The 19,071-nt window shown below is 28.5% G+C and overlaps 2 protein-coding genes and 1 pseudogene across 3 annotated transcripts; 1 reads left to right on the forward strand and 2 right to left on the reverse strand.

Moving 5' to 3' along the window:
• Positions 1-639, reverse strand: part of LOC106763945 — a 7,311-nt pseudogene extending 6,672 nt beyond the window's left edge.
• Positions 640-7,681: 7,042 nt separating this feature from the next.
• Positions 7,682-10,018, forward strand: LOC106764432 (patatin-like protein 2). The gene is made up of 7 exons (XM_014648716.2): positions 7,682-7,891; positions 8,015-8,196; positions 8,331-8,520; positions 8,907-9,068; positions 9,185-9,487; positions 9,567-9,742; positions 9,834-10,018. Exons 1-7 carry the CDS (start codon positions 7,751-7,753, stop codon positions 9,904-9,906), a joined length of 1,227 nt encoding a protein of 408 aa, XP_014504202.1. The 5' UTR covers positions 7,682-7,750; the 3' UTR covers positions 9,907-10,018.
• Positions 10,019-11,360: 1,342 nt separating this feature from the next.
• On the reverse strand, positions 11,361-13,556 carry LOC106764912 (patatin-like protein 2). Of its 2 annotated transcripts, none has more exons than XM_014649351.2 (7): positions 13,274-13,556; positions 13,009-13,184; positions 12,704-12,896; positions 12,352-12,510; positions 11,932-12,237; positions 11,664-11,839; positions 11,361-11,520 (listed from the first exon to the last, which is right to left on the reverse strand). In XM_014649351.2, exons 1-7 carry the CDS (start codon positions 13,391-13,393, stop codon positions 11,433-11,435), a joined length of 1,218 nt encoding a protein of 405 aa, XP_014504837.1. In that variant the 5' UTR covers positions 13,394-13,556; the 3' UTR covers positions 11,361-11,432. The 2 variants fall into 2 exon arrangements, with proteins under 2 accessions (XP_014504837.1, XP_022638276.1); XM_022782555.1 differs by having other exon boundaries at positions 11,362-11,520; positions 12,704-12,869; positions 13,003-13,184; positions 13,274-13,555.
• Positions 13,557-19,071: the final 5,515 nt, after the last annotated feature.

A 19,071-nucleotide genomic window follows, 5' to 3' on the forward strand; every position in this document is an offset into this window, starting at 1 on the left:
GATATTTTTGTAAATCATTCTAGAATCCTTCTAGATAGGATTTCTAGAATTGGGCCTTCTCTACTTGGGCTTTCACCTTATAGACCCAAAATCAAATTACATTTCAACAGGGAAAGATAGAGTTTTGCATGCTTGATTTCATTCAGACACATATTAATGAATAACCTGTGTTGTGGGAAAATTTTAGGACTGTGTTCCAAGTAAAAGGGTTTGATGTCTTTGGCAGCAAAAAGTGGTCGGTTGTTGCTGTCTGGAGCAGTTAGCATAGCTGTTACAAGACCTCCCGTGCTTGTTCCTGATATCACATCAAAATAATCTGCAATCTTGCCTCTGGGCCATCCAACTCCTGCATTTTCAACGTATAATTAGTATACATGTATATCAATATCACTATTCTTTCCGTACTGAATACGTATCTATTAACATGTCATTTAATGAATAAGGTTTTGGAGCATTTGGTATATATATATACCTGAAGCTGAGACTCAAGGAAATGAATAATGGTGGCAGGGATGATGCCCCTGATGCCACCACCATCGATGCTGAGAATGGTGACTAAGTTTCCATAAGTTGGAGGCTGAATTTGTTCAACGGATGATTCTGATCTCTCCATCTCTCTGAATAAAGGTTAGTGTTGAGGAAATACGCTTAAATCAAATGCTGTAGTTTCCTTACGAACAGAAAAAATTGTGAAAGAAGGAGCAAAGGGTAACTAAGAGAGATTGAGGCTTGTGTGGTTTTTCGGTAACAGAAAAAATTGTGTAAGAAGGTGACGGCTGTTATGTTTAAAAAAAATATATATATATATATATATATATATATATATATAAGGGCAATGTATTTAATTGGAAGTATTATGTTTTAATCCTATAAAACCTATAAAAGAGTGTTGTTGTATTAAGTGAACAAATATATTATAGAAAAGAGGTTTCTAGATTGAGGAGGGAAAAGTGAGATTAAAGCAGCTAGAATAGTTGTAAATAAGGATTATAATATAGTATTTGTAAATTGATTACTGCTTATCCGAAAGTTTAAATATATTATTTCGGAGATTGTCAACTTATTAGTATATATGATTCATCAAGCAATGCTAGGACTTTGATTTTGAAGTAGCCATTCATAGCTATTTAATTGTGAAGATTCAAACAAATGTATTAAGAGAATGTTATAAAGTACAGTAATTAATGTAGTATTGCTTAAGTTTACATGACTTCTTCCTCTTAAATTAGTTTTAATTTAGTAATATATAGCTGACGAAATTTCTATTTTACTATTTATTTACTAAAATATTTATGAAAACTGTAAATAATGAAGCATTCCTTATATTGGAAGGATACATGTGATGAAAGAATAGACAGGGCACATAGTGACGTCAAAAGAATTTATGAGAATCTATTTAATTGGAAGTATTATTATTCATTTATATCAGTTTGATAAAAGCCATATAAAAGTAGTCTTATTTTTTTCAAGTAACATATATCATAGCAGAGACTGACCACCCTGAGTTCATTCCTTTGAAAGTATGATTTAATTAGACTTTGTAATAAATTATAGTAGTTTTAAAAGTTTATTAGTGCTTCCTCCAAAGTTTAAGGTATATGTTTCTGCAACTTGTTACCATTACCAAAACTTTAGATTTTCCAGCCGCCTATCAAAACCCTTCTAGAATCTTATCAAAGTGCAGGAATTTTTAATACTTTAAAGGATAATGATATTTGATAATATTTTTTTATAATATTTTAATATCATCTACGTGTCATTTTATGATTGGTCCATGTTTGTGATTACGGTTATTATTATTGATTTTGAAATAATTTTAAATCAATCACAAAATGACAATATTAAAATGTTGTAAACAATGTTATCAAAGTATCGTTATCCTATTTCAAAATATATTATTGATATATTCAATCTTTTGTGTTTAGATATTTTCTTTTGTAAATATCTTTGTATCAATCTATTTTGTTAATAGAGAAATCATAAGAAATTCGATTGAATATGGATAATATACGAGTTTTTTAAAATATACAGATATATACTTTCGAAAAAAAAGTTTATATAGATTTTTAAAACAAAATCTAAATGAAATTATAAAAAATATAAAACATTATCTAAATTAAATTAAATTTTAATTTTAATTAAATTTAAACTAATAAAATATAAATTATATTTTAATTTTTGTTAAATTTAATCTAATAAAATAGAAATTAAAATTTTATATTTTTTTACGGATAGATGATACGTATAAATATAAATTATATAATACTTACACCTTTGTAGATATTAAATTATTTGTTCTTTTATTATTCATAGCAGATACTATCCGCTTCGACATGAATATTTTTTTGTTCTTATTTAATAACTTTTGCAATCAAAACTCGTTTACATGATATTTAAAACAAATACGTGTGTCTCAAAATTTGTGATAAATTTGCTCTATCATAATTATTAAAAATTGTCTAATATGAGACACTAGTGATTAAGATGTTCAAAGCACTTGGACAAATCAATGATTTTTGGAAAAATTAATTGATAATTAATGAGAAATTAATTTAAAAGTTAGTGATCATTTATATAAACTTCATAAAATATGCTTATAGTTCGTGTTCAAGATCAACGTTAATTAATGAATTGAGGTTAAATAGAGATCTTCATCTGCATCAATTCATGTAATTACAAAGCTTGATACGTAATTTGAATTCAGTAACTGAAAGTTAAAAGTCAAAACAAACAAAATAATTTTCTTTTCCTTTAATTGTTTGGATGAACATAGTCAACGGTTACTGTTGAATGGTGTGTCTTTTGTAGTCAAAGTTGGTACCCCAGTAGTCCAAGTTTACCGAGTAAACAAATATATAAATATTGCTACTAATTAAGGAAGATTCAAGTTTATTATGCAGATTTGATGGTAGACCCTAATTCAAAGAGAATTGAAGGAAGACATAGTCAGAACTGCAGAATGGTAAAAAATATTATGTGGAAGTTATAATGTAATAAATAAATAAATAATTTAAAATGTTAAAGGAACTATCTTAAATTAAATAAGATAGAAGTTTAAAGTAATAAATACTACTCGAGATATTCCAAAAGTAGATGATATTATAATAAAGATTAGTAAAATGATATGTAAAAGGAAAAAATGATCTCATTTGACCTCTATATATTATAGTATGGCTTTATTATATATTTATTTTAAATGACCATTGGTGAGATAATTGAGATTCGGCAAAAATATCACGCGGCGGTAATGATAAGTAAAAACTAGTTATAAAATTATTGTTTTATAAAAATAATAAATTTGCTTTAATTTATAAAAAAAATATTGTTTCATTTTAAAAATAATTAAAATTAAATTAAATGAAAAAGATAAATCACAGAATTCAATTTAATAACATGTGATATTATTGTCACGCAATATTTTCATTATCACTTTTTATAAAGGCTACATACTTAGAAGAAAGTCAAAGCTCTTAGTAACGGATCTTTTTCGAAGATGTTTATATACAGAGAAGGATGAAGAACTTTAGCTATCAATAATATTATATGTTTACTATCCTTCTTTAAGCTATTTTCTTTGAAGCTCATATGTAAAATCTTTTACAAGTTTTCAAAAGTCCACTATATTGCTTATATATCCTTTCTATGAGAATAATTTTCTGTTTTATAAGAACTCAAAACATATGTTGTGTTTAGATTTAGAAGTGAATTAAAATAATTGTATTTTTTAACTCAGTAAAGTTAAATGTTCTAAACAAGTTGTCTAATGCTGATACCAAGAGTAGTATCGTCTAACCAATTAGTTAGTATTGTAAATAAGGAGTGGTTAAAATCGTATTGGTGGAACCTCTAAGCAAATTGTTGAGAGAGAACTCAATATAGCTCAAATTGAACGAACCAGTATAAAATAAAAAGTGTGTTTTATCACATTTGTTTTCAAACAACGTCTTCCATTCAAACACATCTTAACCAAGTGTTAAATTACTATGTAGACCTTTTAACCACTATTAAGCAACTTAACCACTATTTGTGAAAACGACTTAAAATATTATTTAAACCCTATTTTTTAGTGTTCTCTTCTATTTCAAAATTTTGTTGATAACAAATTAGTCAATAGTTTATAATTTTTAGCATCAATAAATATTTTTATTAACAAATCTTATTGTTAAAATGGACATCAAAGTTCTAGCTATGAGTTTTGACAATAGTATGGTCAAATCCATTGATAAATCCATTAGTAATTGAATTTTTTTAAAACTCGTCAATAAAATATTTTTAAAATTTGTTAGTAAATATATTGATAATTACTTTTTTGAAAATTTGTCAATAATTCAATTTTTCAAAATTTGTCAATTAATTCGTCATTTGTACATTAGTTAGAGATGGAGAAAGAAAAAGTGAAGGAAAAGGACAAAGGATGCAACACTGATAACAACACAGAAAAAGATAAGAAAGAGAAGGGGAAAAAAGAAGAGGAAGAAGAAGAAAAAAAATAAAAAAAAAAATGAACAAGAAGAAGACACGGATGAAGTAGAAGGAGAGAAAGAAAAAGAAAAGACCAAATCGTAATATCTACCAACACCCAAAAGCACTATATAAAAATAAACATTTAGTATAAGTTAACAATTGATCATCACCATTTGTCCATAAAATATTTCAATTTCATTCTTTTCTTTTTTTTCTTCTCTTTCTTTTTTTCTTATCCTTTTTTCTCACCCAACTAATTATTTATAAAAAAATATTTTATCTTTGGCAATAAATGTGACGTCCAATTTACCAATTAATTTTTTGATATTTTTTTAAACAAACTTTTTAAAATTTAATTATCAACAGATTTTAGTATAAAATGGTCAAAATTTAGGGAATCTTCACACCCATTTTACCAATAGACTTTATTATCAGTAATAAACATCTGTATATTTTATCCATTAATTAAACAAACAAATTTTGGTGACAGATTCATAACCATGTTTTCAATAAGAATTAAAATTATATAATCTATCAATATATTATGTTTTACCAATGAATTTTATTTCCCATAACTTAATACTTTTTTATAGTGATAAAGAATGTTGGATCTTATCCATACATATTAATAGACTCTAAAACCATTAACATTAATTCCTTAATTAACGTTGATTTTGATGACGAACTATAAGTACATTTTATGAAGTATACATGTAAATGATCACTTACCTTTAAATTGATTTCTCATTATGAATTAATTTTTCCAAAAATCATTGATTTGCCTAGAGGTTTGAACACGCGCAACCTCATCTTAATCATTTGGTGTCATGTTAAACAATTTTTAATAATTATGACAAAGCAAATTTAACACAAATTTCAAGACACGTGTATTTGTTTTAAATTATCATTGGTGAAGGAATCGAGATTACAAAAATGATTAAATAGGATGATAAAAATATTCATATTAAAGATATATATGCGAATAGAATCTATTATAAGTAGTAAACAAATACTTCATATATGAAACAAATAATTTAATATCTATGCATAAACTGTGTGGATATTATGTAATTCATATATGTAAGTATCATTTACCCGTAAAAATATAAAAAAAATAATTTAATTTATATTTTATTAGATTAAATTTAATTACAATTAAGATATAATTTATATTTTATTAATTTAAATATAATTAAAATTAAAATTTAATTTAATTTAGATTACATTTTTATTTTTATAATTTTATTTAAATTTCATTTTAAAAATTTATAAACTTCTTTTTTGAAAGTGTAAATATTTATGGATATTCAGTGAGTTTTTTACAAAGTTGTTATATATTTTCAAACGCATACGATTAGTAACAACATAGATAACTACTTAGATTTTTAGTTACATATCACAGTAGTGAATATATTATCCTTGCTCAACCCAATCTTTTATTATCTCTAGTAACAAAATTGATACAAAGAGATTAAAGATAGTGAGATGATGCAAATATATCGAAAAACAAAAGATTGAGTATGTCACTAATTTATTTTAAGTATTAAAAATTTCTGCACTTTGATAAGATTCTAGAAGCGTTTTGATAGGCGGCTGGAAAATCTAAAGTTTTGGTAATGGTAACAAGTTGCACAAACATATATATCTTAAAGTTTGGAAGAAGCACTAATTAATAAACTTTTAAAACTACTATTCTAATTCTTTCATTCTCAGTTTCTCATCTCCATTTTATAAAGTCTAATTAAATCATACTTTGAAAGGAATGAACTCAGGGTGGTCACTCTCGGCTATGATATATGTTCGCTTGAAAATAAAATAATATGTATATAACTTTTATCAATTAGATACGAGTAATGTTATCATGATATATTTTTATCAAATGAATATAAAAAGTTGAGATGAATGATGTAATATTTTTCAACAAATATAAACGAAGGATAATGATATTTAAACAACATTTTTTTACAACATTTGAACATTGATTACGTGTTAATTTGTGATTGGTCAAAAATTACTCTACAGTAATGTTTATGATTATTATTATTGATTGTAGAGTAATTTTTGACCAATCACAAATTAACACATAATCAATGTTCAAATATTGTCAACAAAATGTTGTTTAAATATCATTATTCATGAATGAATAACAATGCTTTTAACGTCACTATGTGTCCTGTCTATACTTTAATGACATCCTTCCAATCTAAAAAATGCTTCATCATTCATAGTTTTCATTAATATTTTAGTAAATAAATAGTACAACAAAAATTTCGTGAGCTATTATTAAATTAATTAAAAGTCATTTAAGAGGAAGAAGTCATTCTAAACTCAAGCAATACTACATTAATTATTGTACTTCAACATTTTCTTAATTAAATTTGTAAGAACCTTCACAGTTAAACATCGATAAATGGCTGCTTCAAAATCAAAGTCCCAGCATTGCTTGATGAATCATATATATATATATACACCAATAAGTTGACAACTTCCAAAATAATATATTTAAAATTTAGGATAAGCACAGTTCATAAATACTATATTATATATAAACCTTATTTACGACTATTCTAGCTGCTTTAATCTCACTTTTCCCTCGTCAATATAGAAACCTCTTTTCTATAATATATATGTTCACTTAATACAACAACACTCTTTTATAGGTTTTATAAGATTAAAATATAATACTTCGAATTATATAGATTGCACTTATATTTTTTTTTTTTAAAACATAACACCCGTCACCTTCACGTAATCACTCACCATGCAACAAGACAAACTTGTGGCGTCTGTGTTGTTCTTCTTCACAAATCTCCTTTGAATCCAAATAAGGATTCACATATATGCTAATTATCCCCACGAGTATTTCAAGTCATATAAATATAATATTATACTATATCATATACTTATAGCCATCGCCATCGGGTTATACTGCATGAAAGTTATGCAGTCGTCTTTTACCGTTTGGACAATAGCCATTTAAAACAAAAGAGGAATGTGTCCTATTAGACCTAACATCTCAGTTTTGACTGTGTCTTCCTTCAATATTAAATACTTTTCTACTCTTTTGAATTCAATTAAATAAAACTAATATTAATATTTAATGGGTCCAGCTCCCACTATAAATACCACTGCAACAATGCCTTCTTCGCTACCAAAAAACCACACAGACCTCAATCTTTCTTAGTTATCCATTGCTTCTTGTTTCACAATTCTTTCTGTTATTCGAAAGGAAACTACAGCATTTGATTTAAGCGTATTTCCTCAACACTAACCTTTATTCAGAGAGATGGAGAGATCAGANTCATCCGTTGAACAAATTCAGCCTCCAACTTATGGAAACTTAGTCACCATTCTCAGCATCGATGGTGGTGGCATCAGGGGCATCATCCCTGCCACCATTATTCATTTCCTTGAGTCTCAGCTTCAGGTATATATATATACCAAATGCTCCAAAACCTTATTCATTAAATGACATGTTAATAGATACGTATTCAGTACGGAAAGAATAGTGATATTGATATACATGTATACGTATACGTTGAAAATGCAGGAGTTGGATGGCCCAGAGGCAAGACTTGCAGATTATTTTGATGTGATATCAGGAACAAGCACGGGAGGTCTTGTAACAGCTATGCTAACTGCTCCAGACAGCAACAATCGACCACTTTTTGCTGCCAAAGACATCAAACCCTTTTACTTGGAACACAGTCCTAAAATTTTCCCACAACACAGGTTATTCATTAATATGTGTCTGAATGAAATCAAGCATGCAAAACTCTATCTTTCCCTCTTAAGTTTTTGTTTATTTAAATGTACTTGTACAATCAGTAGATATTAGTTAACATATAGCATGCTTTGCATTGCAGTGGCCTTGGTGGGACTATAATAGCAAACTTAGTAAGATCTTTGGGAGGACCCAAATACGATGGGAAATACCTTCGTCAGGTGGTGAGAGAGAAACTTGGAGAGATTCGGTTGCATGAAACTCTCACCAACGTTGTCATTCCCACCTTCGACATCAAGTCTATGCAACCCATTATTTTTTCGTCCTATCAGGTTAACTTTCCTCTCTTTTTTTTTTCTTTTTTTTTTTCACTTTTCAAAGGAATTTTCTTTCCACTTTCCTGGTGTTTGGGACCTATATATATTTATTTGTTTATGGTTCTTGTTGGACCTTTGGGGTTGAAATTTTGACTATAAACAGTTGTCGACTAATAGGACAAAAATAATTCTCTTACAGTTTTCAAGAATAGTATGATGATGTTAGGTTAGGAAAAAGTAAAACTAAGACGGTTCCAGTCTTTTATTTTCCATTTTTTTCAGATACTAATATGTCAATAAGAATGTTAATATATATTAACAAAGAAGAGAATTAAATTAAAAGAAAATATAGAAGGTGAGAAAGAAAGTAACAGAGTAAGATTTGAAATAAATTGATGCAGATGAAGATGTCTCCTTTCATGGACGCTAAACTCTCAGACATATGCATAAGCACCTCCGCTGCACCTACTTATCTGCCTGCACACAATTTCAAGAACCAAGATTCTGAAGGGAAGATACACGAATTTAACCTCATTGACGGTGGCGTTTGTGCAAATAATCCGGTATATGCATAATTGTTCAACAATCAATTGTTTTTGAACTCTAATTTAACTACGTAATTAATGTAAATTGGAATGTATCACTAACTTTTTTTCTATATCGGAATTTAATGATGCAGACCTTAGTTGCCATGAACGAAGTTACAAAGCAAATCATTAAGCAAAACTCTGATTTCTTTGCCATCAAGCCTACGGAATATAATCGGTTCCTGATAATTTCAATAGGCACTGGGACAGCAAAAAATGAGGAAAAATTCAATGCTCAAATTGCAAGCAAATGGGGTTTGTTGGATTGGCTAACCTACGATGGCAGCACTCCCTTAACAGACGTTTTCAGTCAGTCCAGTGCAGATATGGTTGACTTCCATTTATCTGCTGTCACTCAAGCACTTCAGTCACAAGATAATTACCTTCGAATTCAGGTAATATTTCTATGAGCATGCATAATATTTGGTCAAATACTATGATCATGTATACATAATTGGTCAACAACATTTGCAGGATGACACATTGACCGGAACAGATTCTTCAGTTGACATTGCTACGAAGGAGAACCTGGAGAAGCTTAGCGAAATCGGTGAAAATCTGTTGAAGAAACCAGTCTCTAGGGTGAACTTAGAGAATGGTCTCTTTGAGCCACTCAAAAACGGGGAAACAAATCAAGAAGCTCTTAAAAGGTTAGTTAAATAAAACATCATTTTTCATCTGGTTGGGTTACTCAGTAGAATTATTACATCAGAATAAGCATGAATATTTTAATGGTTTCAGGTTTGCAAAAATACTGTCGCAAGAGAGAAGGCTCCGTGAAATGAGATCCCCACACACTAAGAAGCCCTTCTAGTTCTTTTTATCATTCTATACTCACCATGCTTTTTTCTTGTAACTTTTCTGTCTCGCATTTCTTAATAGAACGTGTTTAACGTATGACTGCTTATTGAACAAAATGTAACCTCAGAACTGCTTTATTACATTTTTATGTTTTCTTTCCTTTTCATTCTTATTTCGGTATACCCTAAAACTAAATTAAAAACAAAATTAAAACTATAGTAAACCATGAATTATAGTAGTTATATAATATTTAGTAAAATACAAGTTGCTGTTTTGTTATTCTGATACTCAACTTACTATATATGCCATGTTTTAAATATAAAATTCGCTCGTGTACTTGAAGGGCAGATTTAAAAATAAGATGCATTCGTGTACTTCAAGGTTAGTGTAACCCAAACGTAACCAAGGCATAGACTTTCATTGATGACAAGAAACCAAAGAGATAAAGGACATAAGAGTTTTGTGTAACCCAAAATTAAACAAGTATTAAGCGTACATTCTTTAACATAAAATTGAATAAAATACAAAGCGTATACATCACATCTTTCAAGATTGCAAGAACACTCAATTATTTGGATTAATTACTGTGAACCCAATAACACCTATATATGAACCGTTGACCCCGGTTCGAGCGCCTAGGCTTAAGTCACATATGCCCTAAATTTACTCCAAAACACAAATTCTTCATCAAACCACAGAATATTAAAGATTTCAGCACAGGCACAGTTCATTCAAGCAATGAAAAAGAGTATCTAGCTCTTACCTTGCAAGCGCACAGCTCAAAACATAGTTCTTCACATGATAATCGTATCTTTTGATACACTGAAAACATTCATGTGAGAATAGTAAATTATCATACCTATATATTAAAAGAGATAAACTTTACACTTAATTTGATCTAAAAAATTAATTTATAAAGTTAATTTATTTATTATACAATAAACTCGTTTTATTTTTAGTTCCAGATTTCCAAACATATTATACTAAGAAAACTGTAATATTTTCTAAAATATGTTTCTTAGACATTATTTTAGGATATATGCGAGATGATTTTACATCGTCTGTCTGAGCTTATTGAATTTTACTTATAATTAAGAGTTTAAAAATATTATTAATGTCATTTTCTTTTATTATTACTCTTTACATATTCATACAAGTTTGGAAAGATAATTTTCATTTGATTGAATCCCACGTTAAAAGTTGGCTTAAATTAAATCCACTTCTGCTTTATGAACATTCAATTTTAATTTTCCATTAATAATACCATTCGAATTCATTTTCAAGACTTCATTTTGAATAATGGTTTATTTTGCTTATAAATAAAACAAGGCATGCTTTTTAAGATAAAATGAATTTAGAAACATTATTGTGTAACCCAAATGATTACATTATTACAAAGACTTCGGTAACATGAAATCAAAGAAACAAATCATTTAGAAGGACACTCAATTTATTGTGACTCAACACGATGAAATAGATCATCACTACAATGAACAGAACACCAATCATATATCATATTGACCGAACAACAACTATCTCTCATCCCTTCCTCTTTGAAATTTTCTCATCGTACTTAGACTTTAGAGATTTACGAAATCTCCTTTGTTTGGATAGTCGTTCCGCAAACCTGAAAAAAAAAATAATCAATACGTGAAACTGTGATTTGAAGCAAGTTGCAACTCATGGGTGTGGATTTTCCTTAATAAAAATTACATTGTTGATAAAATATTACATTATGATTATGTGTGTGTAGGGTTTTGATATATATACCTCTTCAAGGCCTCTGCATTTGTTTCGCCAGACTTAACAGGTTCATGAATACCAGTCCTCAAGTTAATCTTTGAAACTGGTTTCTTTAACAATGCTTCCCCAACTTGGACGAGGCCATTCAAATTCTTCTCCGTGGCAATGTCAACCGAAGACAATTCCCCAGTTAAAGTATCTTCCTACAAAATTCGAATATAAAGAATTCAACTCATGAGTTTTCATTTGCAATTACGAGAATCATTGTAGATGTTTATATATGTTTTGAAAGAACCTGGATTCGGAGGTAGTTTTCTTCAGCATTGTGTGCTAGGAAAACGGAGTAGATGTGGAAATCAACCATGTCAGAACTAGCTTCAGTGAAGACATCGATTATAGGACTGCGACCGGAGGAGGAAACCCAGTTCAACGCGTTCCATGAAGATGCCTCAGCAGCACTGTATTTCTTTTTAGGTTGCTGAGAACCTGTTCCCAATGATATCACCAAAAACTTACTGTATTGCATCGGTTTCACATCGAATTTTTCATATAAACGTTCAGTGAAGATTTTGTTCGAAACTTCTGCCATCCCCACCAGTGCCTTCAAAACACCAAATTAACTTATCTTTCACGTTCTTTCAAGCATATTGTATATACTTAGTTTAAAATTACATTAATTGCAGCAATAAATATTTAAGGACACTGTTTATAATACCGGGTTATTTGCTACTACACCACCATCTATAAGGTCGAATTCCACACGATCTTCGGGGGTTGTGGTTTCGAAGTAATGTGCAGGAAGATAGGTTGGAGCTGCTGAAGTTGAAATGCATATATCAGACAACAACCCATTCAATTCTGGCCTCTTCTCCACCTGTGACATCATAATTGCGAGTAATAGTTTCGTTAGAGAAAAAGACAAACACACATTACATTCCTTGTTATCTACGAACTTTCTTCAAATTTTGTACAAAAGTCTGTTAAAAAAGCTGGAATTTTTATTTTCAAGTGAGGGACTTCTTGCAACCAGAATATATTTTAGGTAATAATTGAGAGGAGAGATGAACCTGGCATGTGGAAAAGATGGTGGGTTGAAGGTGTTTGATGTCAAATGCTGGGATAACGACATTGGTTAATGTTTGTTCCAATTTTGTGTCCCCTAGTTCTTCCCTGATGAGCTTGTGTAAATACTTGCCGTCGTACTTTGGTCCAGTCAGAGTTCTTCCCAACTTCCTCACCGTTGCGAATATATTCCAGGAACTGTATTTGGAAAATCACACTTGAAATTAGTACACGGTGATAAAATATGTATTTAGATTTGAATGATTTGGTATGAAGTTTATGGTAAAGTGTGGTATATATTTACCTATGCTGTGGGAAGATATTTGGGGAATGCTTAAGGTAGAACTTCTTAATATCTTGGGCTGCATACAAGGGTCGGTTATCTTTATTTGGAGCAGTGAGCATTGCAGTGACTAATCCACCGGTGCTTGTTCCTGCGATCACATCAAAGTAATCTGCTAGTCTTGCATCAGCACCATCCAGCTTCTGCATATGCACCATTGTCAGTTAGTTTGGCTGCATTAACTACAGTTAATTTACATACAATGTTTTATTCTTAGTTAGCAGATTATTACCTGAAGTTCTGATTCAAGGAAAGCAAGTAAAACTCCTGGAATGATTCCCCGAATGCCACCACCATCGATACTCAGCACAGTAATCAGGTGTCCATCGTCACTTTTTTGAGTTGCTTCCATGGATCTCAATTGATGACTTACTGAGACAAAGAGAAAGAGAGAGAGAGAGAGAGATGGAATGAAGTGATCTTACGAAAGAGCAAAGAAAACTACTTCTTTTTCAGAAAAATCTAAATTTCATGGCTTAATTTGATGAGGAGAAGCTGTATATTTATACATAAACCATGTAAAGAATGAACANGTTGACGACTGATTTAGCGCGTTAAATTAGTTCCTAAAAAAACATGGAAATAGGTCACATGTTTCCACAACTTCTGTACTCGCATTACATTAATAAATTTTCCCGTGAAATTACGGTGTTTGATGGTCACACGGTAATCAATAAATGTATGAATAAGTTATTTTTCTATTCACTAGTAAAGAATTGGTCTTTAACGTTACTCTTTAGAGGTTGAATCACAAAATATCCAAAGTAAAACCGATGACATTTTCGTAAATAAGTGGTCATATAGACGTCGGTTAGGAGGGGCTTCGACATCTATAGTTTTATAAACGTCAGGTCCCCTTAACCGTCGTCTACGAGACTGATAGGTAGGTGAAAAGTCATTTTTTTCTGTCATATAGACGTCTGTTCCTGCCACTCTGACGTCTATAATCGTCTATAGACGTCGGGCCCCTTGTAACCGACGTCTATAGGCTTGACAGGTAGGTGAAAAGTTTTCTTGCACGTCGGCTCCTCTAGATCTGACGTCTATATATACTGTGAATATTAATTTTTTAATTCGAATGACCTCATATTAGTGAGGTCACCAACATCTAATCGAGAATAGACGTCGGGCACTAGGGGATCTAACGTCTAGATTCTTGTTAAATCAGAATTCGTGAACCTGCGGTTACGCATACTTCATCGTCTTCCTCCTCGCCTTTTCTCTCCGCGGCATTGCATTTCCAGGTGCATTTTATCTCTTTTGAACCGTTTAAATTTACTTTTACTCCGATTAAATTAGTCTTTGATGAATTATCTTTTATTTGAACCGGTTTTCGTTGTGTTTTAGTGCAGTTTTGCTCATTTCTTTGGGTAATCTAATAGCACTTTCTCTCTTTGCTAGTTTCCTCGTAAGAAAAGTTGCGTCTTTTGGATCTCTTATGGCATTTCAACCCAAAACTGAACTTAGGTCCTTGTCTAATTCTCATGTCACCATATTCTTTTTCATTGGCGGTTGTAATGGAACTAGGCAAAGACCCAGGTTTGGTTTTGGGTTGAAATGCCATATGAGATCCAAAAGATGCAAGCTTTTCTTATGAGAAAACAATCAAAGGGAGAAGGTGCTACTAGGCTATCCAAAGACACGAGCAAAACTGCACTAAAGATAGCGAAGGCTCAGTAGACATCGGTTAATGTCATGTCCGACATCTATAGTGCTCTTAGACGTCGGTTAGTATCCTTAGACGTCAGATGTCGAACATGGCATTAACCGACGTCTTTATAGTGCCGGTAGACATCGGTTAGTGTCATGTCTGACGTCTTTATAAACATCGGATTCTATAAGTACGACGTCTCATTAACGTCACCCATAATCGAAATCTGACGTTAAAAATCCAAAATAACAGACATTTAAAGTCCTTTCTCCACTAATGATTATTAAGCCAACACTAAATTTCTATATATCTAACCTATAACAAACTAAAAAAAAAAAACTTAAAACAATATGTAAAAAGTTTTTTCTGTGTTAATAAGTGAAAAGAATGTGTAGAAATTATAAAACATTTGTATTGAATTTTAGAACGTCTCATATAAAAAAAAATGTTTTTAATTATAAAAATGTCACAACACATAATTTTTTTTAGTAAGGTGAATCGAAGTCAAAGGGTAGATCTATGACGGAAATGAATCTTTTCTCCATTAATGATTATCTGAATTTTTAACTACTTAGTGATATATAATCCTTACTTAAACAAAAATCAACTATCAACTCGATTCAAAAACATAAATCAGATTATGCATATATCAAACTAAAAAAAAAACTTAAAACAACATATGTAAAATGCTTTTTTCTGTGTTAAAACAAATAAAATATTATCTCTATCATAATATAAAAAGTAAAATTAAATTTCATATTAAATATCTACTAAAATTAAAACATAATATAAAAAATTTGTTATCCAATACCTTTAGTTGGTGATTTAATAATAACGAGTTAAATATAATTTTAGTTTATAAATTTAGGTGCAAAATTAAAATTTGTTTTTGTTTTAAATTTTAATATACTTTTAGGTTCAAAAGTTATTTACAATATATATGTATATATATATATATGCTCACCATTTTTCTGTACTGAAGTCATAATGAAAGGATTCTAAATAATTTTTTAATTCATTAATGTGTTTGGATAGATAGTTTTTTTTGCAATTTTTAAGAAATTTAAATGATTTAATTTTGAAATATTTTTTAAATAAGATTATTGGATTTGAAATTTATTATTAACATAAAATATTTCATTTCATATCTAAAAAAAAATACTAAGTACGAAAATGGTTATTTCTATTTTGCATATATGAATAAAAAAAATTATCATCAATAAAAAAATAATCTCTATCTATATTAATAATTCAAAATAGTTACGATAAATGATCTTAAAAATATTAATTAAAAAATAACTTATGCAAATTGTTATGGGGCTTTTATTTTTGTTCACCTTTGGATAAACTGGAAACATATAAGATATTACCATCACTTCTTCATTGCTTTTTCTAATATTGATGTTACAAGTAAAGCAAACTATCATAATAATTGAAAATTTCTCGTTCTAGAATTATAAGACCGTCTTGTTAGTAGAATTAAAAAAAAAATTATGAATTTAACTTTTTTTTTACTACATTTAGAAATTATAACATTTAAAAATTATAATATGATATGGTAAAATTAGAATAATGATAAAAAAGATTATGATCTCGATTCTTTCACTAATTTCATATTATTAATAATTACTAATATACTAGGTTTTTCTTATTGTACTAAATAACTCCAACTTATCCAAAGTCTTATCAAGATCCAATCAAAATCAAATATAAAATGGAGCTAGAATAATGGGAGGGTGTGCTACCACACTTATTTATGTATAAATAAATACAATAATGCTTTTTTAACTTATGTTTTTATATTATAAGTTTAGAGCACATGCTATATAACATTGTTTATACAAGTTTATGAACAGATTAAAATTAACTTATATTTACTTAAAAATGTAAAATTTATTAACATATGTTTAATGTTTCGATTATTGAATTTAAAATTACAATAAGATATTTCAGGTCAACTTTTCTCCAAATCTCCTAATATCATTCTCACATGGTATAGTTTTCCAAAATTCTTAATATAATTATCTATCAAAAGTACTCCAATATTCAAGTGATTAATATAATTATTTAATTAGTATAATAAAATTTTAAATTCACAATAAATATAATCATTTATTTCTTTATCCGTATATATAAGTTTTGATATAAACTTATAATTAACATAATAACAATAAGCATAATTTACCAACAAACTGCACCATTACTAACGTTTTGACGTTTTCCAATAATAATACTTTGTATGACTATCTGAATAAGAATTGAAAAACAGTCATATATATGACACGTTTAAGTTAAAAAAATTTAAAAATTATAACAAAATTTTTAAAAATTAGTTATGAATAACATGTATAAATTATTTTATGTTTCTTATTGTAAAATTTTATTTAAAACATAATTTATATATTTTTTTGAAAGGACAACTCATGAACAACCAAAGTGTACCATGTGTTTATTGTGTTTAATTATAAGCTTATCATAGTTTCAACCCATGTGAATAATTTAATCTCCATGTGAATCATTTAAAATTGTAAAACTGTATAAAATACTCAATTATTATTATTATTTAAATATAAAATTGTAAAACTGTATACATTCAAGTCAATCAATTAAAATACTCAATTATTATTATTATTTAACTTATACAAATTTAAAATACAAATTTCAAAAAAATTAGTTATAAACACTTAAATATGTCACGTACAATTAACTCTTTCTTTATCAATAATTTTTGTTATCACTAGTAATTTTTTTTATTAATGTTAATTGTGAAATACCTACATTTAATATTATTGTTTTATTGCTAACTAAAGTTTCGATTAAGTTTTAAAAATAAAGTTCAGTATCTTTAACTACCGAATTAAGATGTCACAACCAATTATTTATTTATTTATTAGCACTTCATATTATTTTTTAATTAAATTATTAAAGATATATTTTAATAGTTCTGAGATATTATATTAACTGTATACCATATTTTTTATTATCATAGTTAGGATTTTGTTTTAACAAAACTTGTTAAGCTCTACTGGAATAGTTGGGAAATAAAAAATAAGATACTTCACATTTCACTAAAATTAGGTTTTTTGTTTTTCTTTTTTTTTTTTCTATAAGGCTCGATGCATCAAATAAAGAAAACGAAAGTGGGAGCCAATATATTGGAAAGCAACATGCCAGGGGTATTCAATTTTATCCTTATTTTTATTTTGAATTCTGGACGAAATGTTTTAGAATGTCCAATTTAAAATTTAAAAAATTATACTTCGAATTTAATAAACTTAAATAAAAAATAAAATATATATTTTAGACTGTATAATCTAAAATATAATATTATATATTTTAGATTGTACAATTTAAAATATATTGTTAATTATATGTTATGAATTGTAGAATCATAATACAAAATTTATATTTTGAATTATGTCATCTATAATGCAAAATAAAAAGTATATTTGGAAATATATAGTTTAAAATGTAAAATTAAAAAACAAATTCCAAATTATACAATGGTTTGTTTTGAAAGCATTACGAATTGTGCAATGTAGATTATGTAATTTGAACAAAAAAATAGATTACACAATCTAAATTTTTTTTCATAAAAAAAAACATTTGTAATTCTGAAGTCACCCATACTTCACCTTGAAAGATTCATGCTTTTTATTTTTAAAGATCACTTTATATTTTATTTTGTTCAACACATAGATATTGTATGGGATTTTTCTTTTTGAAATTACTATCATTTAGTCAATGAAATATGAATAAATTGAATAAATATGAAAAATAGATTTTACTTTATGTAAGTCAAACCTTATTTTAATTTAAAAATCAATGATAAATTAGCAGCAGCAACTTAATTGACTTTGAAAACTAATACTAACGAATTAATTTTCATAATTTTATAGTTTAATTGGTGTAAAGTGGATTTACAAGAGAAAAATCAACGCGAATGGAAAAGTAAAATGACACAAAACTCGACTTGTGGTGAAAGGCTACAAACAAAAATAGGGAATTAATTATGATGAAGTGTTTACCCATGTGACAAGGATGGAGAGAGTACGATTGTTATTCTCCTTAATAGCCTAGTACAAATGGTAATTAGATGGATGTGAAGTTTGTATTTCTTAATGGAGTTCTGAAATAGGAGGTCTATGTTAAGTAACCACTCGATTACATGCGAAGAGTTGAAGAAAAAAAAGTGTTGAAGTTGAAGAAGGCGATGTATGGCTTAAAATAGACCCTTCAAGCATAGAATAAAAGTATTGACACCTACTCTAAGAAGAATGGGTATGAATAGTGTCCATATAAGCATACTTTATACTTAAAAGGAAAATGATATATGAACAACAGTTTTGGACAACATTTAGACACAGTACATGTGTCTA

This window comes from Vigna radiata, chromosome 6 (genome assembly GCF_000741045.1).
Source record: "Vigna radiata var. radiata cultivar VC1973A chromosome 6, Vradiata_ver6, whole genome shotgun sequence".
Lineage (NCBI taxonomy): Eukaryota > Viridiplantae > Streptophyta > Magnoliopsida > Fabales > Fabaceae > Vigna > Vigna radiata.

Coding starts and splice junctions, on each gene's coding strand:
- LOC106764912 (XM_014649351.2), bottom strand. CDS start 13,393: ATGGAAGCAACTCAAAAAAGTGACGATGGACACCTGATTACTGTGCTG. Junction 12,238..12,351: donor GTGTAGTAGCAAATAACCCG/GTATTATAAACA, acceptor GGTGTTTTGAAG/GCACTGGTGGGGATGGCAGA. Junction 11,840..11,931: donor AAAACTACCTCCGAATCCAG/GTTCTTTCAAAA, acceptor CGAATTTTGTAG/GAAGATACTTTAACTGGGGA.